The sequence below is a fragment of the Apteryx rowi genome, unplaced genomic scaffold (genome assembly GCF_003343035.1).
Source record: "Apteryx rowi isolate R43461 unplaced genomic scaffold, aptRow1 scaffold_12, whole genome shotgun sequence".
Lineage (NCBI taxonomy): Eukaryota > Metazoa > Chordata > Aves > Apterygiformes > Apterygidae > Apteryx > Apteryx rowi.
This window is the reverse complement of record NW_020447419.1, coordinates 1,260,990-1,286,202: the sequence shown is the minus strand read 5'-3', so window position 1 is coordinate 1,286,202 and position 25,213 is coordinate 1,260,990. Positions and strand designations below refer to the sequence as shown.

Here is a 25,213-nt window from a genome sequence, read left to right as displayed (position 1 = left end):
GACTTTAACAATGTGAAATATTACTTGCCAGAAAGCCTGTAAACTGTTTTTTGGTGGTAGTAGGACATCATGTCAGAACAGAAAGCAATTGGTGCAGATATGGATGGTTGAAGCAGGGTCATGAAAAGAAAAAGGGAGTGGAGTCAGTTCTGTAGTTTCTCCTCAAATGATCAGGCCATTAGAAATATTAAAAACTGTTGGCAAACCTGTCAGTTGGCATTTTAAAGCATTATTCTTTTCAGGAAATAGGCTGCACATTCATGAGCATTTGGAAAACCGTTTGACATCTGTCTCTCCAGCATCTGTTCCCCGAGCACCTCTCTTCTTGATTGATCAGCTGCCCAGAAACAGGGGTCAGTGGCAGATGGGAGAAAATGTGAAAAATGCGCTGGTCAGTGAGATCTCCTGATAAAGAAATAGCTTCTTTCCTGCTTTCAGATGCAGCTGAAACCATGGGTGTTACAAGATTAGGGACCTGATGTTTAACCTGACTCTAATAGTACAGATGTGGATTAACATTGGCATAAAACTTAACTCTCTGACACCATGCCTTGTGCAATTCTTGCATGAGTTTTAAGGCCCACTCCTGCTATAACGCTGCTCTTCTTCCACTTGTTGAGCTGTGTAATGCAGGATTAATCATAGTCCATTTAAAGCCCAGGGCAACGTGGCTGCGTTTTTCCCTTAACTCATTTCTCTGGGCTCTGTGCTAAGCTCAACTTCAGTCCGTCTCAGAACTCTTCAGGGCCTGGTAAAGGAGAGGGGCTGACAGGAAACATCTCAGTACAGTGGGACTAGGTTGTAGTTTGGTCTCTGTGACTGGTATTCCTAATAATGCTTCTTTTGGAGAATTCCATTTTGTGGAAACTGTAAAGAAGAAAACTTGGAGTCATCGTTGCAGTGCAGTTTACAAGAATGCTTTGGGCCGACCATCTAGAGTCTAGACAAAATATTTGAAATAGCAGAAATTTGAGATCTGTAATATTAGGAACCTCATTATTTCTCCAGAAAAAAGCTTGGGAAGTGGGAAAAAAGAGTTACAGGAAAGACTAAACATACACATAATAGTACACTTGTAACTCAAAAGTTATTAGACTTTCCAGACTGATCAAGATCTGCAAATGTTAATTGACTTCATTTATTGGTTGGTGTTTCCTATCCAATCTCTGATGTGGTGAGTGATTCCCACTTGACCTTGAAGAAAGCAGAGGCTGAGGTTTGAGTTTTTTGTGTCCCTTCTCTGTATATCTTGGAGTGAATGGATTTATAACACATCAGTTACTCTGGATAGTTGATAGCTTATATACAGCTACCTGTGGCAAATTGGAGGTCCCCTTTCAAAGCAGGATGCTGTACCATTGAGTAAGAGTGGAATAAAATAATACTCCAACTTGCATGCTCTCTGGTCTTCTGACAACTTGTTTTGTACAGCCATGCTCTTCGTTAAAGGAAGAGAATAGTGGAAGGGAGAGATTGCTGCTTTCACCTGGAGAAGAAAATCTATTTTTTCCATGGTTGTGATCCCCAAATCTCAGGTTGAGCTACCTGTGCATCCTCCAGTATGTGAGGCCAGGGCTGAGTGTGTGAACAAATAGATCATTTGTGCAGGCTTCAGCTTGCGAGTGTCATGCGTACACCTGCGAGACAGTCGGAGGCGTTCAAGTGAAACAGTACTTTCAGGGAAATCTTGCGCAGATTCGGTGGTGTAAAGGAAGACTCCAAGGTGGTTTAGAGCCTAAGCTCTGAGAAAGGGAAGTCTCATCTGAAGATGAAATTTCTGATAGCGTTTCGGTTGTCTGAGAGAGGGAACTTTTGTTTTACAGCCAGGAGTGATTTTTTTTCTGAATCCTGAAGATGAGAAACACTTTGGGTTTTGATGAAAAGGAGAAATGAATTCTTTTGTTTCCACATTACTAAAAATTGAGAAACGAGTTACTTGTTTCAAAGACTGTCTTTCTTGTTTAGCCTTATAAAAATGACTTTGAGGATTTGGGTGGTTTTTGAAGAGATTTAGTTTGTGTAAAAGCAGCTTACCTTTTTCTACTCATTGCTGCGTTCCCTGGCTGAAGGCACGTACGTTAGAAATTGTCTTGAGCTACAGGCATGGAAAAACTACCACTGCGTTCCCTGTTTTTGGGGAACTAGACGTAATCTTTCAAAACAGTGCGAAGGCATAACTTGCGGGAGACGGGGCTGATGTGGAACTTCGAAGGGGGGCACTTGTGGATTTTGGAGATAAAAAGACTGATACTGTTCTCCATGTGCCACTTAATTTTCAATAGTGGTGTGGCCCAGCCCTTGGGCAGAAGGTGTCCCGTGTTGACTAAGTTTTGCGTGGTCATTGGGCAGTCATGAAACGTGCGTGGACAAAAGTTAAGGTCTGAGTTATGAATTTTAGATGTGGTTGTAATGATAGCTGTTTCTTCATTATTTCACTTTCTTATTGCCATACAGGTATATTATTGATTGCTTAATACCACAAATATTTGCTCCTCTTGTCTCCAGGGAGCTGGGCTGAATTTAGAATATGTATCTGAATATTATACTAAGATGCTGGCAATTTGAGACCAAAGCAATGAGACAAAACACGTGCCACTGTGCAAATAAAACTGTTGGAGCTGTTTTGTCTCTTGACTGAAGATGTCATGGGAAGCAGCGGAGAAAGGTAGCTCCGCAACTCTAATGTGCAATTTAATTGAAGTTATGGACAGTACTGGCCTGTGTTGATGTATACCGCTATACCCGCTCTAAGAAATCATCTGCTTGATTGCAAGCTGCAGGCTGTCGTTTGAAGAGCAGGGAYGGCATAATGTGCTGTTGCTTAGCTACTAGCATTTGAACGCCCCAGTCTGTATTTACTTTGCAAAACCAGAGCAAGTGCGAGTGGATTTTTAAGAATCTGTATGTCAAAACCGCTATGGAATTCAGAATTCTGGTGACCTTGCCTTAGAATAAGTCTGKTTTTTTTACACTAGCATGTTAAGTCTGGGTTTGAGTGGTGTTCTTGATAATTCTCTGAGTGCTTATGAATAGGAGGGTCTTTATTTAAAAGAAACTGTTCTTTTGATGTAGTTCTTACTGATAGCTCCTCTGCTGTTTTTAGCAAACACCCAAAACTTGAATAAGCCCGGGGGGGGGGGGGGAGAAAAAAATGTAGCTGTGTTGTTATGATTTAAATTGTTGCCTTGCTGATTAAATGTTAAGAACCTGAATAACATGGAGAGCTTTTTTCCCTGAAGGAGACAGGAGAGGAGAGTAAATGGGAAGCTGTGATCGGGCTTCCTTTAAAATCGCTTTTTTCCCTAAGAAGCTGCTGAACACCAGCCCAGCTTTTGTAAAGAGTTGAGAGAAGCTACAAGGGCAGAGGTGGCTGGTACTCCTCGTAAATTATATTATCTGACTCTTTAACATACCAGCCTAGGCTGCGACTGTCAAACATGTTTGGCTTTTCAGTTCTGTAACTTGTAACAGTGATTTGCTTTTATCTGAAAGGATAACACTAACTTGTTTTCTGTCCTGGCAGCCTCCAAAGGTAAAATGCTTGACAAGAATCTGGCATCCGAACATTACGGAGACRGGAGAAATCTGCTTAAGGTAGCAACAGCTTTCTATTTTTCACTTCAGCGGTTTTTGCGTGTGTGTGATAAAACACTGTGTAGTTTTCATGTCAGCGTTCTGTAGTGTCTCAACAGATTCTGCAAATCCCGTGGGCCCGTGGCCCTTGGGGACCCAGGAAATCCACTGAAAGCACTGCTCCTGCTATGTAGCAGAGACTGCTTAGAACCCCCTTCTCTAGGTTTGGGCGTAACATTTTATTTTATCTAGGGTGAAAGCATAAGCTCCAATCCGGACTGAACTTAGCCTTTCCTTTTTTCCCATAGGTGAATAATCCTCAGTGAGAGGGCTTAAAGCTTTACTTGTTTCATGCCTAAATGTGTTAAGTACTTGGAAAGCATTTACATTTCCCAAAGGGAAAAAACGCCTTGAACTTTGACAGTAACGACTTTATATTTGCCATTTGTTTATTTTCACACTTAATATCTGCTATGAAATGCATGTGCTGGTTATAACAAAACATATGAAATAGATACTTTTGCTTTAAAGATGGGGGGTGCTTAAGTTAAAATACGAAGCCCAAAAGCTCACTTTTACTGAAGTAACAGACTTATGTTGCTGCACTCTTTTGATAGTAAATGTTTCTTCTTTAAAATCAGTTTTTGAAACTTCATAATTTGAGCGTTTCATCATGAGTACCTGATGGTGAAATTGGCCAGAAACTAAACATAAATAGCAGTGAAAAGCGTAGCTGTCATTTTTTTTCAAGTTGATGGGACATAAAATAAAAACTAGATGAAGCATAAGCACTGAAAATAGCAAGCTGGAAAACTCTTCTGAAAATCCAGAACAGTTGCCACCATGTGTAGCAGATCAGTGTTTTCTTAAAAACGACTTTTTCTTGACTGTTCTTTTCCTCTAGATGAAAAAAGTCATTTTAGTATTGTGCCCAGGGTCACGATGGAAAAAAAAAAAAAAGGAGTTTTCATAGCAAAGTCTGTCATGCCTTATTGGCTAGGTTAGGCTCATCAGCTGATAACAGGTACAAAGCTGTTATCAGTGCTTGTACCTGTAGTAATCTTGTCCGTTCTTCTGAGCAGCTAATAAAACTCTAACAGAAACCAGACTAGGAAGGCTGTAGTACCTACCTGATGCGCTATAGCTGTCAGACCGCAGCAGGGGCTGGCGTCCGTAGGCTTTAACCTGACTTTGAGGATTCGAAGGTTTTAAGCTGTGGAAAAGCTTGCAAACCCCCAAACTTCTGCGACTGCCTAGCTAACGCTTTCTAAAAGAATGTGGTTGCCACCACTATTGGGATTTGCGTGCTAGTGATATGGAAAGGCTGTTTCAGCAGATATGTATTGCTGCTCTTAGCAAGCTTGCTCTCAGGCCAGACCTGCACCGTTTCAGAGTGCCTCCTAGAAATATCGCATTTTATGCAGTTGAACTTTTCATTTGACAGTAGGGACCCTGGTTTGAGGATCACTTCTTTACTACTTAAATTCCACCAAAGTCCTTGTGGCTTAGTGGAGAGAGCTTGGCTGCTTTGAGTCAAAAAGCTGAAGTAAAGAACTGAATAAGGGAGCTGTTTGGATATGGCCAACAGGAAATACTAGACACCAAAATGTAGGTAAAAGTTTAAGCTCTGACTGCAGCGCTGCATCTTCAGAAGCTAAATGAAGCCTCCTCATGTTCCTGAGGGCATTTGTGCTTCTAGTCTTAAAATGGTTTTAATTCTGACAGATGAACTTAGTGTTTGAACATCATAATTCTGCTTTATGAAGTGAAGTTTTTTTCAGAATCTGCTCTGAAACCTCAGCTTTATTTGAATGTCAGATACTTTAACATGTTAAACCTTTAAAGTATCTAACAATTTAGATGGAAAAACTAAAATAACTAGATTGCTTTGTGCCTATTATAATGGAGAATACTGTCTATATATAGTGTCTGCAATCAACTTCTAGAAGAGTCTTTATATAAAAATAGCTTCAAGTATTTTTTTTCTTTTTTTAAGCAGAAAAAAATCCTGATCAGTATTTTTCCAACTTTCTTTTATTAAACACACCTTTATGGTATCATATCAGTTTGCATAGATAATCATCCCAGAATTAAAACATAGCAAATGATTAAACTTGCATCAGATATAWTTGTTTTGGGTAGGAGAAGCATTGTTTGTGTTTCATGGGTTGCAGTTATTCAGAATAGATCTGGACCATACTTGTGGGTATTGTCTCCATTGCATGCACATGTGGGTGAAAAACAGCAAGGTACCTAGAGCAGATAAACTTATTACATGTTCCAGGTGACTGCTTTCTTGAAAATCTGTTACACGTGTCCCTGATGGTTTTTTCCTTATTGATTTGATTACATCTGCATAAGCTTTTAGCATAGCGTTGTCACGCCGTGTTGGCGGTGCCAGATCAGGAAGGTGGAGAGGGAGAAGCCTGACCAGGGAGGTGAGCAGCTGGAGGAAGAGAAGCAGCCCTGGAAAGTGCCCCTGCCAGTGGAGGGGTTCTGAAGAGGATTTACAGCCTCTTAACTCAAACTTGCCTTCAATGATACTTCATACTGGCAAAAGGAAGACAAAACTGTTTTGTTGGAACTGACATTTTATGTTGATAAATGTGTTCATCCGAGATCTTTAAAGCAGATTTTCTTTGGGACTGATCTCCCTCTTACAGTAATTTTAGTCACTTAAGTTATAAAGCACATCAGCTTGAGTTTCAGGAAGTTTTAAACTTGTCAGAGCCATGCAGTTCCCACTTCAGTAAAAGTTTTTGAAAGGTCTCTTTAGGATGCTGTGTATTTAAAGGAGAAAAGGTTTTGAAGAAATTTTCTTTATTCAGGACTTAAGTCACAGAATAACTGGAAACTAATGCCTGAACAGCTGGCTGGTCATGTCAGTGGCCGTTTTGGTTACTATACATCCAGAAATAGCAATTTTGCCATCTTCCCATAGGAACTCAGATATAATGATTTGAAATCACATTCTTGTGAGGTCTCTTTAGGGATATAAATGCCAGATGTGAAGGTGTGGTTGTCAGTTCCAGTCATTCTTCAACCAAGGATGCGTTTGGCTTGTGTCTGTTCCTCACTCAAGACAAGGCAAATGGAAATATTCTTTAAATGTCCTTCCCCAGTTTTTTGTCAAGTTACCTGCCTGATAAGCTCCTGTTCGTACCATAGCACTTACCCTCCTGTGGGCCCTGTCATTTCTTCCGCAGCAAAGCCTTTACTCGCTAGCTTCAGCAATCCACAGTGGTGTAGAACTGGCTTACCCGTCTCTCTATGGATGCAAAATCATTCTAAAGCATTGCAAGGGAAGTTTCTGAATGTTTATTTAATCGAAATACTAGATGAGGTTCCTGGGACACTTACATGATATAGCAAAGCCTGGGCAATTTTAGAACACTTGGTGCAAGTAAACAGGTTTTCCTGTCCATCAGGTGTCTTGAAAACCCTTGTAGAACAGATGGCTTTTGTGGCTTATCTGGAAGCTCATCAAAGGAAGCCTCCTGAAGCATTAAGTGGGGGAGAAAAACTCTATGGTTTGTGCCATTTGAGAACTTCCTCGTAGCTCAGCTCCTCTATGGCAGCGCATCCCTGGAGGACAGGCCTTTAAACAGATATGCAGGTGCTAATTCATCCTCTAATTCTTGTTGTAGTATTTTGCTTATTTCTGCTCATTTGGGATGAAGCAGCTCTGCTGTTTGTTCATATGGTGCTCTGAGAGCAGATCACCTCCGCTCTGGCCTCCAGACAGTCTGGCTGGTGTATCTGGGTCATTCCCGGGGAGAAAGCGAGATGCTGTTTCTCTAGACGCCCTGTGCAGGGAAAAGGTGTTGATTAGGGGCATAATGATCATCTCTATCTGAAGGGAGAAAGAGGATGCTGCCTAGAAATGAATTATAGCAGTAAAGCAGTAACAGCAGAAAAAAGGATGCTTATCTATCTTCATTGCTTGGTTGCCGGAGCTGTCTGAGGGGTGTACGAGTGTCTCGTCTCGGGTCCTGGCTGCCAATCTTCCCTAGCTGGAGATTTGCCTAGAGAGAGCTCGGAGCTTCTGGGAAGCCTGAAGGGTGTTAATGAGGCTTAGCTGATGTGCTCAGGCACTTTGAGCTCTATCAGTGGATATTTTTGTTTTTTTGGTCTGTGTTAACTTATTCCTGGCTCTTGCACACCCAGTGAACTGTATGAACAGGCCAAGGGAAGTACTGGTAGCTAATGTAGAAACCTCTTTTGAGGAGGAGATGTACTGAAATGAAGTTAAAATTATAATCCATTATTTGCTCAAAACCCCCATATCCTGGCTCTTGCCTGTTCCACATCATTCTTGCTTTTACTTTCATACTATGAACAAAAACCATAGCCACAATGCTGTCTTTAATGTTCTTGAAATTAGTTTTGGGCTGCACTAGTGGTAGTTGCATGTTTTGTCTTTGTAGAGGCACAGAAATGAGACTAGCAGCACAATTCAGATGGATTTATCTTGCCAGGCTAATGTGTTTTGAAGAAAGTATAGAGCACTTTATTACAGGTTAACTTCCTACCCCCTGTGCAGACAATATGGGGTAATCCTAGTCACCGTTTTTCCTTGAATTAAGAACCTTGCATATTCAATAAATAATTGCTTGGATAGACTGTATGGTTCAGTCATCACTTGTAGTTTAAAAAAGAATTAATACATGTCATCCTGAAAGTGGGCAAAAGCTAGTAGTTTAAGACAATTTTACGTTAACCCTATCATTTCAGTAGTAGAAGCCGCTTTTGGTGATACATTTTGGTGCTTTGCTGCTTTGCTGTGTGAGTTTTCTGTTTTAGATAACCTCTTAACAGAGGAAGACAAGTTTGTGAAATGATGTTTAAAGGAGTTTTCATACTATTTTTCATTCTGATTATTACTTTTTTGCRTAAATGTGAGTGAGACTTCTGCTCACTTCTCAGTTATGCTCTGGTCTCCAGTAAGTGCAGTTCTCTTAACTGTTAATGTTTTGATCTTTAAGGCCCAGGAATGACTAACAAACTGAATACACCTCAAAGTTTTTCCTGCTTTTCAACATGTAAATGGTTTAACTGTTTCACTGGACTTGGTATGCATCAGAGTATACAAAATCTCTATACAGTGTGTGGGTATATAGGAAAGTCCATATCTTAATTGTTTATACTCATATTCAGGAGCATGTATTTACAGCTTGTAAGAAACTCTTTCCTCCTGCAAGCAGTCTGTCTTACCCAGTCTTACCCATACTCTTCATCTATGCTTTAATATTTGTGCTGACTTCTTGATTTCCAGTTGGGGATATATGGTGTTGAGTTTGTCTGTAAGACTTAAACCCACTTTTGCATGCAGAATATTTTTTTTTAAGAGAAATATACCAAAGGTGGTGGAATGCAGCATATTCTGCAAGGCCTGTCTCCTCACCAGAGATGAGCATGTCCTAAACCGCAGTGCATGTCTACCTGTGTGCTCAGGTGGAAAGCAAAGCTCGGTATTGGGGCCGGCTCATGAGGACCATGGCCACACTTGTTACACTTAATCAAAGTAATTTGTCTTTTGGCAAAGCTGAGCTCAGATCCAGATCTGTAATGATGCTGTGTGAGGAATAGAGTTCTAGGATGGCATACCAGTTTTTCTGTGCATTTTTTAATCTCTCAGTACAAGCTATAGTGCAAGTGGTTCTGTAATGCTTACATTGCAATAACTTCTTACCTTTTTTGTTTTCTGAGAAGATTTCTGACAAAATTTATTTAACTAGAAGTTGCACTGTATAATATGTGTGTCTTTTTTCCAGTTTATTGAGAGAACATTCAATTGATGGCACTGGCTGGGCTCCAACTAGAACATTAAAGGTACCATTTCCTTTTAGATACATACATCAAACTAGATATCTCTAAAATATTTTTATGGACTTGCAAAGAGATAGACAAAGCAAACTGCATTAGAAACAATTGGGGGTTTTTGTCTTTCAACAGTGTCTTTCATCCAGTGCTGGTGGCAGTATTAGTGACAAGTGCAATGCTAACTGATTATAAAACAGTTTGCTAGTTTTAGTGTAGCAGGACAAACGCTAATCCATGACCTTTGTAACTTCCGTTGAATTCACATTGCTGGCAATAGGCTGTCTATCCTATTTTTGGAGTATAGGAGCTTAGAGAAGTAAAAGGGCAGGATGCATTTGGGAGAAACACCTCATGGAGCATAGAGCCAGGGTGCAGGTACGGTACTGCCTTGAAATCTTTCATCCTCAGCGTTCAAAGTCGTGAGCAGCACAACTGCGTTTAGGCATTGCACAAGCAGGGCCCTCTTGGCTGGTTTAGCAAGTCCAATAGGGAACTAAGCGCCTCTGCCCTTTACGTTTGCCTTGAATGTCACTTTGCCGAAGTCACGAAAATGTAAGTGAAATTTTGGCCCTTTTGAAGTCAATGGCAGCTCTGGCACTGTAGTTGCAGAATGACTTTAGAAGTCAGTCCTAAGGCAGTTGGGCACCGTTAACAAATTCAGAGTTGTAGTTCCTGTATGAAATACTCCTCCGGAGATGGTCGCGAAGGAGGAGTATCTCAGCTCTGTGACTGCTCTCGCCTTCTTACGGAAGGCGGTCGGCTTTATTTATATTAATACGTTGCTCTGGGCGAGAGTCTCTCTTTTTGCATTTAAGAACCGATTCAGGCAGGGTATCCTGGTAAAGAGCACGAGCTAGGTATATAAAATTTATACATATCAGATGTTTCTGTCTTTTCAAAAGCAAATCGAGCACGAGTTTTACCAAATACTTCCTTTTTGGAAGTATGATGAGATCTTTGACTTCTGATTGTTTATCTGTGAAATCTCTTCATGATCTGCCTGATTTTTCTGGAAAGTGAAATAGGTGGATGATGGAATAAATGCTGTTTTCTATTCAGCTAGTATTTGGTGTGGGTTGGGTTTTTTTTTGGGGGGGGGGTTGTTTTTGCCCCTTGTATTATTCTGTTTTCACGTTGGCTTGAATCAAGGCACTGCCTTGGTAATTAGGTTAACTGGTTCTGTGCCTGTATTTCATTCCCCAAAATACTGTTGATATACAAATGCTTAAGCTTCAACTTTTAGAGAATTAGTACACCAAAATCACAACTTGAAAAGAATGCACATGTAATTTTATCTGCTATGCTAGTCCAGTTTATGATGTCTTTCTCATGGAGATTAAAATATTGCTGCATGTTAGCACTGTAAAGAAACTTTAGATAATGCCTGTGTGTTTTCTGTTGCATTAATGGGCAACCAGCTCAGCTGTCTAAATGACCAGGTAGAGCTCTGTGTTGCAGTTTAAGCTTGAAGAATTTTGGTCTCAGTTTGCTGGGGTTGTGGCAAACCAAACTGAGCTATCAGTTGTGATCAAAGTTATCTGAATGAACAAGCCTGTAGTGTTGGAGCTACTTAAAGGTGCTGCATATTCCATAAATGGGCCATTTATAAGATAATTTCCCAAGTCCTTGACTCTTGGGTTAAGTTTATTGTGCCTCTAAGGCATTTGAGTCTCGTGGACTGTTCAGTTGACAAGACAGGAGAGTTTGGGTGGAAAAACTGTTGACAGTATATGTACTTAACTTCTGTCCTTGCTGATGGGAGACGTGTATTAATCTTCTGTTCCCTTTTAGTCTTGCATCAGACAACTAATTGTGCGTGATTAGTTTTATAGAGCAAGCATCCTCGAATCTCCCCTGCCAGGAGACTCAAATTATTGAATTTTTGGAACCAGTTTAGGGTGTTTTTTCCTTTTATAAGTTAAAGCAAGAAGAGAAGAATATTTTGACTATAAGTGTTGAAATGAAACATTTAGCAAGAGACTAGAACAAGAGATACTAAATTAAAAAAAATCTGTTCAACAGGTTTTGTTGCTCCCTTTGGGCACGGAAGCAGCACAATCACAAGATCACATTTTATAGCATAGAAAAAGATCTTTAAAGTTTTATATTCTTTATTTTTTGTTTTCAGAGAGTCCATTCTAAATATGCAGTTTCAGTGAGTGTTTTCTGACTTGTCATGTTGTCACTTTTGGGTTTGGCATGTCATAACCAAAAAGAAGGGATGGCTTTTTGGTCCTGATCTCGAAGCTAAGTCTTTGTAGGAACATAGTGAATACACTGATCCTCCAGTACAAAAGTAGCTTTGAAAAAGTCAGGCAGAAACAGCCGTTGGGGATGTTGAAAAGCTACAAGCCCTATTCCCAGAACAATGTTTTTGCTTTGGATACAAAATGTAAGCAGATAGCAACTAGCAACGAAATATCATCTGCAGCAAGTCTGTTCTTTGTAGATCTGATCCCTCATTCCAAATGCGCTCTTTGAAATAAGTATTAATAAAAATTGGGAGGGTGGGTCCCTGTCAGAGCCGAATTCCTGGCAGTCTCTGTACCAGACCTTATTTCAGTTCTTCAGCCGAATGTCATCCGTAAAGCTTCATGCATACCTCCRTAGGGGTTTTGTTGAAGTTTGGTTAGTGTCCAAGTGCTTAGACTCCAGGCTGCGTACAATTTTGAGCTGGAACATATGGAATTGTTTTGACTTATCTACARTAAAGCCACACAGTCAAGCTATTTGTCAGTGTTCATTAATTATATTCTGTAATTAGTATGTATTAACTGTGTAACATAGAATTACAGTGTGTAAGGGTAAGCTCTAGGAAACTAGGGCCCTGCAATACAAATTACGCTTATCTCTTAACACTCCGCTTTGCATCCACCAATCCAGCTTTCCTGAATTTTGTTTCAAATGCTTAACGCTACAGTTTGGAGAAGAAGGTCCTTTCCACAAGTTGGCAAAGGTGTGGACTTGCGCAGTAGCACTATGGCTGATGTCCAGCCTTGTCCAGTGATGGACTTTGAAATCAGTGTTTTATATTGCACCCATTGACTGGTAATAGGAAAGCAGCCTGGTTTTGTGGAGGAGCAGTACCAAATTTGTCCAGTAAAACACTCTTAAATATCGCTAGAATATTTCATTTCAGAACGGTGGTATGTTGGATGCCCATGACAAAAATTGGTAGTCCTTACCAACGTAGCCATCCTGAGCGCATTAATAAAACTGTTCAAATGGATTAAAAAAACCCCACACAAATCAGCTTTACTCTAGGTTTTCTGCCATTGTATGCATTTGTAGGGTAAGTACTTAGTCTTTTAGAAAGCTTAAGTTTTAGAAGCAACAGCCAAGATCGTGTCTCATCTTCTGTATCCTTGCGGTGGCAGCAGAGATCTTAAATGAAAATCCTTCAAAATAAACTGCTATGACATTTTTAACATTTGCTTTACTAGAAAATGGATAGCAATTTGCAGAGGCATTTAAATTATGCCTTTTTTTAAAGAAAGTTTAAACTTCTCCTAGACACTCTGTAACAGTTCTCCTCTGATAAAATGTGTTCTGACAGCCTAGAGAATTGTTTAAAAAGCTGAGTTCAGTTTTCTAGTGTTTTATTGCACTCAATGTCTTCTCATCCATGATTGAATTCTTTGTTACTAATTGCCGAGCATTACCTCTTCTTACAATTTACTCCCTCTTATCTGTTAGTGCTTTCCATGGGCCGCTGTGAAATGCAGTCTGTGAACCACTACTAGATACTGAAGAATATGCTATCTCTGAGTTACTGTAATATATATATTTTTTAATCTGCTTATACAGAAAGTTGGGTTTAACCCTGAAAAAGATTGGTTAATGTTTTAAAGGGAAAAAAAAATATATATATATATACACATACACACACACTTTTTTATCACAGTTGATACAATTGTGAATGTTTTCTTTATCCATAGAAACACTCCTGAATCCTAAATTCTTAGATAATCCCAGTAACAGGTGTTGCCACAGACTGTGCATTGTGTAAAAACTGATGAAATACTTTAACTGATCTTTCAGTGTGATCTTGCACTTCTTTACAGCTAGTTCTAAATAAGCAGCAAGAGTTCGTTTACTTTTTGTCTCCTTTTTTTTCTACATCATCTTATTGCATGCTTCTTTGCTCTCTGAATCAGAGCAATCAAAGTTGAGGACTGCTGATGTTATTTTAGGCATTTGCGCAGACTGCCTGAATAGCTTGCTTTTCTCCTGCTTTTTAGTCTCATGGTCAAAACTGACATCTTCCAGGTGGAGAGCAAATAGGTGGTTTTAATTCCATGCTATTCTCAGATTTTTATTTCACTGAAGATACAGAATCTCAGAGAATCACACCAGCTTTTTAAGTACCTATAAGAAATAAAAACACTGTTACTGCTCTGATATCCTGTTTTTTTCCCCTCAGTAGTTCCAATTTAGAACTCAAAAGAGCTTCCRTAGCTCCTGTTATTCATCAACACGTGCTTCCTTGTACCTCGTTCACAATGAGTAGCATCTGCCTGCATAAGATAGGTCTCCCTACTACTCACCAGCTTTCTCTCAAATGCTTATTTTGACTTAGCTATAACATTATCCCAGGTGATTGATTTTTAAAAAATAAAGAAATGGATCTATGTTTTGTGATTGCCTAACTGGTTCCAGAAGTCAAGTGGTTTCTTCTGCAGTTGTCATCTGCAACGAACTACAGCTGGAAGTTGGTCAGTGACTGATTAATGAACTGTAATGGTAATCAAAGCATGTCTGTGCAACTCTAGCCCTGGAGGGCTGAATGTAGTAACATTAAAAGCAGTATTAAAAAAAAAAAAAAGTAGTGGATGTTCACAAGGAATATTTGGTCATTTTTGTAAGCCTGTTCTGATGGGGCCATAGTGGGTTGCATATAATTGGAGTCACTGCTTTCTCTAGGACTTCATTTACTGGCTAGGTGTAAATGCCTTTCTGTTCTTCCTTAAGATATCTTAGAGCTCATTTTTGTCATGTTCATCTTACTGCCAGCCAGAGAGACTGGAGCAGGTATGGGCATCATCAAGGGGGTCTCAAAATCCAGATGTGCAGGTAGTTTTTAGACCCACCTATAGGAAACTAATGATTTTTTTTCAGGAATTCCTTTCCCATAACTCCAGGTAGTAGGTTAAGAAATACCTGCTTGCATTACTAGATAATCTAATCTGAAAGGGATTAAGTTTCTTTTACTGTAAACTGATTGCTGTTTAAAGTTTATCCATAAGAAGCTTACTTATTTAATTAGCATTTAATACTGAATGGGAAAATATGCCCTGTTTGTTGCATCAGTTCTGCTGTTGTCTTCAGGCAGTAAAATTACAGTATTTGAAATCATGCAGCTGTCAAGCTGTAATTACTTGGACAAATAAATCGGAGGGTCTCGACTTCATTTCTTCAGTTACCTTTCACTTCAGCGTTTAAGCAGAAAGCTAAATTTCAAAAGCTTCAGTATAAGCAGAGTGCTTCTCATTGTCCTAATGAAAATAGGTGGTCTGCTGTCAAAATTGTATGCGATTAGTGTAGAAGATTACTTTGAACAGACAATAACTGTCACTGCCCTCAAGATGAGGAAGAGAGAAAGAGTAAACCTGTATGTTTCCTGCAATTCAATTAATTCTTGCTGCCGGCACTCTTTCTATCTCGGCAGCGTCRTGGGGAACGGTGCCCGTTGCAATAGCATCAGGATCAATACTGACTCGTATTCTGCCCTCGAGTTACTCAAATGCCATTTTGTAATGGGTCTTCCTACTTACCCTGTATGTAGAAAAGTTAAAGCACATGCTAGTAAAAGCTGCCTTCCTAGGTGGATTATGTTTATCCCCCATACTGGGAAAATAAGGMGGAGAAAGTGCTTCATTAAAAGCAAGAGGCTTCCCAGTTGCGACAAAGAGCGTGAAGGCTCCTACTGTGCTGGAGGAGAAAATGCTGGAGAGTCGAGCAGAGCTTAGCAGGGAGATTCTTGATCTAACATGGACCTCGTATCCAATTTCCGTGAACCTCTCAGTCACAGTTGTGAAGGTTATAAAACAAAGCACTTAAAATCATATGTGCAACCTTAAAGGGAGGAACCCTGTCAAGGTCTCTACCTCCTTCAGCGCCTGGTGCTGACCAGTACAGAGCCACTGAGCAGTGAGGAGAAACAAATTAACCCCTGTGTGGGTAGTTTTGTACTGCAGGCGAGTTTCAAATACTGTGTTAAGCAGAGGATTGCTTTTTGGTGTGTTTTTTGTTTGTGTTTTGGGTTTTTTTTGTGTGTGTGTTTTTCCAGGTGGTGTGCTTTCAAGTGCCGCCTTTGATGCCATACAAGAACTGAGTCAGGTTGATGTTGGTTTCGGGCCACTTCCTCCACCAAACTGTCCAGAAACCAGTAGGGAGGACGAAGGAGATGAGCTATGTCTACGTTAGCAGGGAATCCCAGCAATTGCGATGGGTTAGGAGGTTGAAGCCCATCTCTGCTGTATATGGTTTATTCCAGGTTATATTTAATCCAGTGTCCCTGTGTTTTGGAGCTTTCCAGAGAATATCTGTCTCAAATCATTGCGTTCTCAGCTTGGAGAAGCACTGTGCTGTTCTTCATTTTTCTTCTCTCATGGGTGCTGGTAGTGCATCCATGCTTCCTGCACCATTGCCCTTGTAAGACTTCTTCCACAGGCCTTATTTCTGCTTGTGCTGTTTGCAGGTGAGACTGGTGCCTCCCACCAAGCCTGTCTCCCCCCTCAGAGCAGCACTCAGCACCGCGCTGGGAAGGGGAGAGGGGCGGACTTAATTCTGGGGCTGCAACAGCTATTCCAGAAGGATGCCCTTGAAGGACCTGACACCCAGGCACTGGGGTTTCCTTTTCTCTGAGGAGCAAGACCTGCAGAATAGCTTTTCAGGAGCCCTTGTCTCTCTGCCTGTGCCAACTAGAGGTTTTATGTGTGGGCTTCTGGCTGGAACCCTGTTCAGAGGAGGACTGTGCCCTGTGCACTTTGCATCACTTCTTGCCATCAGAGGTCCCCCAGCTTGTCCTCTTCAGTGACTAAGTGCATTTAAAGGTCTAACTCTGCATGCTCATGTGATGAAGGCTCTTAGCACCACGTAGCGCATCTCCTGCTGCCAGCAGCATCTTTGCTTTTTTCCCCTGCTCCTCAACAAAATGAGTAACAAAATAAAACACATGCTACGAAGGCAGATAGCTTTAGGGAAAGGCTCTTGCTTCTGGCAGGCAGAAACACCTGCAGCTAAACAGAAGGATGGCAGTGCAAGTGTTTAGACTATACTTTCTTTCCTGAAAGGGCTGTCACAGTTGTGAGTTTGTGACCAACCAAGCAAATGGTGCTCAGGAATTTCTGCTGAAATAAAAGCTTGTCTGCATCTCCGTCTCATTGTGGGTAGCGAGTCTGCAGGCTATGGACTCCAGGTCCCGTTAGAGCCCATAGTGTGTTAATGTGACACACTTCTTTAGCTCCTTCCCTTCTTGACCCCCTGGCTGTAGGCCGCCTGCCTTGTTCTCAGCTGCAAACTCTTCTGTGTTGCAAATAAGCAGAGCTCCTTCAAACCTATACCTGGTTCTTGTCCATGCGACCGGAGCAGGATCCACAGTGTTGCCATGCGTGGTGCTGCTGCCCAAGTCATCAACCCACAACCTGCTGAGTTGGAGGAGGAGAAGAGACGGGTGGTGGCTTGCAAAAGCCTAGCAGGGCTCTGCTGTCATGGCACACTGCGTACCCAGCTTGCTGGTTAGCTGGGACTGAACGAGGGACTCGTGCAGGCAGGCACTCTGACACAGTGAGTTTCTTTCAAAAGTTTTCTCTTGTGGTTCGGGGCCAGGAGGAATTGCTTCTACAGCCCTAGCAGTGACCATTCTACCTTTTGGTAGAATTAGGGTAGAAAGATAAATGCACGTATCTTTCTGCATGTATATCCTTGCAGATCTTTCTACCCTAATTCTGCCAAAAGCTTTTCTTGCTCCCTACCCGCCCTGAAGCCACATACAGAAATGTGGTGTGCTTGCGGAGACAAAAGTGGGAGCAGTGCAGGGGTTGCTGATGCTAGCTGGGATGAGGAGCAGGCTGACAGGGTGCCCCTGAATGTGTCCTTGGAGGAGTTTTCTGCAGGATCCAAGGAGGAGTATGCCCAGGGCATGCTCTTCTCCTGATTCTCCTGCATGATGCCAGGACATGGATATCCCAGTGAGCAACAAGCTTCGTTGTGTGCAAGTCCTCTGTAAGGGGGGGGGGGGGTGTCAAACCCTTCCCAAAGTGTAGTTGTCTGGAGGCTTGAGAGCATGGAGCACCTCCTTCTTTTAGCGTGATGTTGTTCTCTGATCCTCTTGTGCTTCATGGCAATCACGAGATCAGCCGCAGCCTGATACTGCCACCAGGTGCTTCTGGTGCTGGAGAAGCTTGGACCTTCTTGCAGCACAGCGTTGCAAATAGCGTTGCTCCCTCAGGGCCCACGTTGTACCTTGTTATATTTTCTGGGAGACTGCAGGGGATTTCAGCATTGCAGAAGATAGTTCTAGGGAAGCAGCTGGAAAAGGGAGATAAATAGGGAACTTCTGGTCTAATTTTATCTGAAAGTTTATTTCACACACACCAGAACTGCTGTGTGAACTGAGCCAATGCACAGAAAGTGGGACCAGGTGGGGGTTTCGCTTCAAGATTGCACTGCTGCTTGGAAGGACAACACTGACTCACCAACTGTCCCAATGCGTGAAGCAGAGCGGTTTGCACAAGGAAACTTGCTTTTGCCCCCGCTGTGCAGGGCTGGACCGCTGCCCGTGGCCCTGCAGGGAGCTGCGTGATTAATGGGCGCTGGCGACTGTGGAAGGCCTGCGCGCGTGCAGCGAAAACCCAATTGCAAAGGAGTTTTAGTTGTTCCAGTCCAAGTTGTTTCTGAACATCCTTCATGATTGCAGTTCAGGTGGGTATTTGTGGCTATTGCAAAAGGCACAATTTTACCATGACGACTGTACCTTTCAAAGGTTCAAGTCTCCTTCTCTAAAGCCTGTAAAGGAGRTCAGAGAAAAGTGCAGTGCAAAACTCTCTTTTTTTCCCAATATCCTTGCTCTCAAAAGTGGTTAAAACATCCATTGTTATTGCTTCTATTGCTTTCCCTTTCTTCTCCACCTCAAAAAAATTAATAAGCAGCAGACAAAAACCTTCAGACCCAGTATTTGGTAAAGGGAAGTTATAAGAAACTGAAAATGGTCTTCTGTGTAGATCTAATGTTATTATAGTTTTCTTATAATAAGCTTTAGAAAGTTTTTCTGCAGGAGTACATTTTGTTGTATTTTGATTTTATAAGTCTRCTTTATCAGTTTTGGAGGGATTGATTTTCCCTTCTGTTCATGCCAAGACCAATGAAAATGCTTATACGAATCAGTGTCCTGTAATAACCTTTGCTTCATAAAAGATGTGCAAAATTTTCTCTTTCTCTCTGTAGTGGCTTCTGGCAAAGCTAAATCTTTGATTTTAATACAATAACTGTTATTGCCAGCATGTTTTTAAAGAATGATTCAGTAGAGCAGTGCAGTACATCAGTAAGTGATTAAATCATGCGTGTTTTCCCCAAATTGTTGATTCCTGAATATGTAGTTTGCGTCGAGTTTAATCCGTTCAGCTGACTAGTCTCCGCAGGGCTCTCGCTTTGGTGTTCATGATCATTGCGGTGCAGTTCATTACGAAGCTATTGCAGAATTCTCCTGGGAACAGTTTATACGAGATTATCTGCTTGTTCTGAAGTAACCTGGGGGACAAATGTCAAGGAGTCAGTAACAAAAGTAAGAGATTTTAGACRGGTGCTCCTGCATACTTGGCACTTCACAACTCTCTTGCTTGGGAGAGGAACAGACTAGAATTGTTCCCATTTTCTTCCCTCCAGTATATTTGAGCACAGAATAAATTGTTTTCAGSCTTCCTCTTTTTTTTTTTTGGTGTGCGTGTGTGTATTTCTAACTGGAGCAGTGCATGACGTTTCCGCTACCYAAAGTCCTCTAAGTCACTGTCCTTATATTTGGGTGGGAAGCAGGAGCTAGGAGATTCCAGGCACGTGAGCATTAAGATGGCCATCCTGCTTGTTTGAGGATGATGTTCTCCTCATCCCCTTATTCTAGGTGCAGATGGTGCTTCACCTGCCACAGGATTTTTGCAARATACTTTAGCAATGTTATATGCATKATCTGAGAGCAGTGGGGCAAGGAGAGGAAACGTTACCAAAGAACATTTTATTTGGAGAAGATTGTTTAGCAGAGAAGCAGCCTGCAAACTAAAGATATTTCTTTGTTCTTTCTCTTTGTGTCTTCTTTATATAATGCTGATTATCCCTAGTTAGTAAGCTAAAAAAAAAAATGTATACCATCTCTGGTGTGAAAACATGTTTTTCAACATCATGAATGAGTGRTAAGTTTTTTTATAGTAGTGGTTGCAAACAGCTGAGTCAACAGGGAAGAAAATGGAGATGTTTGCAGAGGCATGTCGAGGAGGCAGAAAGAAGTCTGACGGGGCAAGCTGGAGCGTTTGGGTCCGGGTGGGATGAAGAACACTTGATTTTCTAGGCTACGATGAATACAAAAAGAAGCTGCGTGTGTTAGTAAGAGAAGGCAGACAGTGGATGGGACTGGAAAACCATGTCAGGCTGGTCCTTTGACAGGTAGGAGAGAGCTGCCCTCAAGAGCCACCCATGCTGTGCAGAGCTCCCACTTGCAGTAAGCTGAGTTTTCAGGTGCAGTTTGAAGTCCTTTTCCAAAGCGCGATGTACGAAGCAGGGCATTTGTTTTATTGCAGTCGCTACTTCAGTTTTTCAGAAGTCGCCTGAGACATCTGTTTGTCTAGATGACTGCTTCTCCTTCCATTGATCTGAACAGGTTAAATTGTTTGCATTTTTAACGTGCTTTAGCAGCGAGCTTTAGTTTAGTTAGTCTGCTAGATCAGAAATGCCCCTTAAATCTCCAAAGAAGTTTGTTTGATTGGAAGCTCATTAGCAGCTTTTGTCTGGCTTTCCTCCCCCTTAAATTAATGTATTAAATATACTTTGACTGTAAAAGGAAAATCTTAATTTGCAGTCTGCATGTTTACTCTCTCATCAAAAGAAATGCTGAGCGGTTATATTTTCAGACCTCYGAAAGCATAGCTAAACACTCATCAGTGATGTGGTTTCAGCGGCATCGCTGTTGCAAAGCGGTGAGAACWGCCACTTGTGGAGGCTTTGGTGCCTAACTGAATTAGGACGTCCCGTAAACGCAATGCTTTGAGAGCCTCTAGTCTCAGGAGAGGCTATTTCGAAGGCTGTTTCGTATTTTGTTTCGCTGCTCTCGAACTTGAAACACTGCTGCAATGGCAGATTTTTCTCCTCCTTTGGCAGGCGCTAAATAAATCCGTGGCCAGGGGTTTAACGTAACTTTTCACTCCAATTCAAAAGAAAAAGACCCACGAATGAAAAGGGGCTATTACAAAGGTTTGTTTATAACAGTCTGTTGATCTTCTGACTTGCTTGTGTTGACTTCACCATGCTCGAGCTCAAAACGGCTGCGGTGCCATGTAACGGGGCGGGTTTCCTTCATTAAACCCCCTTTCGCTTGAACGCTGAGGGTTTAACCAGGCGCTGCAGCACACGGGGACTCTGGCTCTTTAGCCGGATATGATATTTGGGATGGGGAGAAGGTCCACCTGGGCACCACTGGATCAGGAGCCGGTTACAGCGATTGGGCAATTCTGCCGCCTTTTCCACGGGGTCTGTCCTGAGCTGGCCGTGCTGCCCTCCCTTGTCACTGGGAGCGGAACAGCATAAAGTTGTGGATGATGCAACACCTGCCCCGCTCTGATGTTTGAAGATAATCTTTAAAAACTCTCATTTGTAAGGTTAACTTGTCTGCTTTCAAGGATTTTGATAAGCATAGCCAAGGAGAATGCTTTATTACGTTAAGAGAAAACTGAAGTTTAGTGGTTTTGAACTGATAAATCTATCCATAACTGTTCTTTGGTGGCTTGCAAATCCTTTTAGTTAGGCAGGAAAATAATTAAGYGTTGAGGAAAGTGCTTATCTGCATGCAACAAACAGCTCTGCTGAAATCAGTGACACAAAATGATTATTTTTGCAGTACAACAGCCTAATGTTCTTCAAATATTTTGAACTGCTCGATTCACTGTGGCTCATCTGTTCCATCCCACCTCCTTTTCTCAATCTCCTAAATTTAAATCCAGGCTAGACTCAAACTCATTACGAAAAACATTGTCCTGTAGTATTAATTTAGCGTTGTTTTTTATAGAACTGTGCAAGAGTGTAAAACAAATCCAGCAAATCATAAAACTTGAATAGGTGGAAACAGATCAGAAATAACATTAAGAATTTCACACACAAATTATTCATGTAACACTAATAATCCTCTTACGCTTTTTGGTCTCCAGAATATCTATGAAAATATACGGTGCTTTGAAAACTTACAGCCTTGGGGATTTTTTTTTCTTTTTTGATAGAGCCCTGTGCAAAGCCAGCTTGAATTAAATAGTGAGCCAAGGGTCCCAAAGTCTTAAAACCGTGGTCCAACAAATGCAAATTTTGGTGGAATGATGTGGGGAAATGATTTGGTATGATTTACGTTTGTATTTTGAGATACTACGTTTGCTTGTGTGAGGTACCACTCACASCTGCTTGGGCTGGAGCAGAATCTGTGTGGTTTGGAGGCACCATCTGCAAGTGTCCCGTTGGAGAGGTTCGGGGGAATGTGAGSCTTTAGCACTGTTAAGTGTAAAGGACATCTGAAGCATAGGGTAAGGTGAACTGTTTAGGATTTGAGTGCGATTGAGTTGCTCTTTTTGTTTGTTTTTAGCTACACTGGTTAGTAGCTGAAAAGTTACAAGCGGTTTGCAGCCTTGCAAATGCCGCATTGGCATTCGGGAAGGTTTGGGGAATGGACAGACCTTGGTTCACTGGTGGGAGCTCCTTGCACCTATTTGGGATTTTCTCATGTTCTGGACTGTAATTCTGCAGCATGTTTGCCAGCTACAGCCTACTGTACATGCAGATGAAAGACAACCCTTAAAAAGTTAATTAAGTGGTTTTTGTTGGAGGCAGTCAAGTGCTAGTGGGTCGTAAGGGCAGTGGTGGTGCAATGCTAATCTTGCAAAATTACCTCCGACGGGAGCACTCTAGTGCCCACGCTTCACTGGGATTTTACAGCAGTGTAGTTATGTTGCTACTAAAAAAATGATCTTTCCTCTAGTTAGAAAAACCTCCCTTAGGAGACGATGGTTGGTGATCCTTTTAAGTGTCTTTCTGTAACATCTGGACCTTGTGCGTTTTCTTAGTCTCCGAAGCCTGTAACTTGGGATGTAGACTCTTAGGTCAGTGCTAGGTGAACTCTTGGAGGTGCCCACCCCAAAACAAGTTGCGTTTGAGGGAATATTTGGAGACAGTTTTCTCTTGAAGCTTCCCGTTGGCAGGAATTGCAAGCCCTCTCTGTTCAACTATGTAAAGCTTAAAGGCAACTGAATAATTTGAGACATATACTCTTATATGGATGGTATCGCTCTACTCGTATTACACCTAGATCTGTTTTCTCTGCTGTTTGACACAGTTTCAAATATTTGCCCGAGACAGTTTTAATTTTTTAAGAACTGATTGCTAAATTGAGTTTTGTACCGACCCTTTGAACTAAGGGCCACGGTTTTAAATTGGCAGCAAATACTAAGGTATTATCCCTTTACTTGGGCAAAGAAGCAATGGGAATAAGGCTCCTACATGCACAAAAGAAATCTGAGCTTGTATTTGAATATTCAGAATTTGGGTTTTGGTGATTTCTAAATATCAGGCATCCATGAAATGGGGAAGCTTTTCGATATCTCAGTTTAACCTAGTAAAACATAACCCTCAAACTAGATATGATTTTCCAGTAATTTCTTGGTTTAATAGAAATATAAGGATGTCAAGTTGCTCGAAATACCTGAAATGCATGCCTAGCTGACTGTGCCTTTCCTTTGCAGGATGTTGTCTGGGGATTAAACTCTTTATTTACTGTAAGTAAGAGAATGTTTTTGCCTATCCACTTTCCTTTTCCCTGTGTGGTTTGGTGTCAGCCTCACCTAGCGTGAACCCACTCTGTTGCCTTTCTTTCCCTTGGCTTCTGCGGGTACCGTATGAGTCCCTGGGTAAAATCAGTTTGTGGTTTTGTTTGAATAACCGCAAGATTTGTACAAGGTCTGTAATGCCTTTCATAAACGGTTTTTACTTTTGGTTACGCACCTATTATGGGATATTTTCATAATAAGCTACTGGGGATCTTCCACACACATGAATTTCCTTCCGCTGGTTTCCAGGAACTGAAAATTTGTGTTACTCTTAAAGGAGTTGTTGGGATTGTGGCTTTTAAAAGGGAGGCTCAGGAATTAATGACTGCCCTGCARTAGTTTTATTATTTCTGAGCGCTTACATCCGTGTTCAAGGGCTTCCATATTCGCCCGCGGAGTTTGCGGAAACCCTGAGCTGCCACCGAAATGGCAGGATTTCCTTCAGGAATCCCATTTCCCCCCTTCTGTAGATCCACAGGAGCAAGAAGCCCATGTCTCRCACTTACAGGAGCAGCTCGAAAACGCAGGAGATGGCAGGAAGCTGCGTGCAGCAGTGGCTTTCGCCCCAGAAGTGGAGAGAGGCCAAGTCTTGTCTTTACTAAAAAGCTGCCTTTTTTAGGGAGTCCGGGATTTTGGTCCCCTTCCAATGCTGTTGCTGCGAAAGCTCAGGAGAAAGCAAAGAAAGGCTTTGAGTGGCTTCGTTGCCAGGATTTGACCTGTCCTTGACTCCGGTGGGAACCACCTGAGCCGCTGCAGTGCGTAGGGGGGAGGCTTTGAATAATTTTGKCCGAGGAGCGCCGCCGGGGGCTGCGTTAGCCCCGGCCTGCTTCCACCACCTCCTGCAGAAACGGGGGCCGAGGAGCGACCGTCCTGCCGGCTGCTATCACCGGGACTCCTGGCGCTTTCCTAAAACCTCGAGCGGAGGCCGAGCCTGTGACTGGCTGCAACCTCCTAGCTTTCCTGGCATCAAAAGGCCGGATTTGTTTTGACGGCTTCTTTAGTAGATTGATTTAGAGAGGCTGGAGAGCATTTGCCTTCTCAACAAAGAGTAACTGCACTTCGCAGCTAAGTCTGCTGCTGCATGTTAAATAACTGCCGGCAAGTGGGCTCCACTGGCGATGCAAAGAGGTCCCTTCGGTGGCAAACCGCGTGCATATCATCTCGTGGGCGAGCAGCTGCCGAGAGTGACGGTCGCGCCTCGGAGACCGCAGGGATTTGTTGGGTCCTCCAGGAACCGTGCTTCCTGCCTTGCCTCCGGGGTTCCCCCCACACCCAGCTGCTTCAAAATACCCCGAGGCTTTGAAAAGCTGGCGTTGGACTGTTTCTGGAGAGAAACGTGGATATGCTGATCGTGCAGATTTTTTTGGGGCAGGGGGGTCTTTAAGAAAGTGAGTGAGAATGGGGTGGATTCGATCCCTGGCCTTAGTGAAACGGTGGCACTTCGCTGCTGCTGCAGACTTAGCATTAAACAGAGGAAAAGTGACCCGTGCTGCAGGCAGAATAGGTTTTCCTCATGATTCATCTTTTTAATGATGACCCACCTTTCATCAGCATGTTGCTCCCCCTTGTTTTTAACCCTAGACCCTTTCTTCTTCCAAAGTTGACCTTTACTGAGGTTGAACGATAGCCCTGAGAGTTATTTTGACTCTTTCTGCTCTCTGCCCCCAACCTGCCCTTATGTCTTGGGGTCTTTGCACTCCCTTTCCTTCACTCTAGGCCCTGTTCTTCCCATTTCGCTAAAACTTTCTTGC

At 42.1% G+C, this 25,213-nt stretch overlaps 1 protein-coding gene across 16 annotated transcripts in view; it reads left to right on the top strand.

The window, feature by feature from the left end:
• Window positions 1–25,213, top strand: part of UBE2F (ubiquitin conjugating enzyme E2 F (putative)) — an 85,513-nt gene that overhangs the window by 29,503 nt on the left and 30,797 nt on the right. For 9 of the 16 annotated variants that reach the window (XR_003256950.1, XR_003256949.1, XR_003256948.1 and 6 more), the window contains 3 exons: window positions 3,524–3,594; window positions 9,348–9,405; window positions 23,379–23,411. Coding sequence is in view for 10 of the 16 variants with exons in the window: in XM_026087171.1 (XP_025942956.1) it covers window positions 3,524–3,594; window positions 9,348–9,405; window positions 23,379–23,411 (162 nt within the window). In the remaining 6 variants the exon portion in view is untranslated. The remainder of the gene's footprint in view (window positions 1–3,523; window positions 3,595–9,347; window positions 9,406–23,378; window positions 23,412–25,213) is intronic. The other 7 variants (XR_003256962.1, XM_026087220.1, XM_026087196.1 and 4 more) reach the window with 4 other exon arrangements.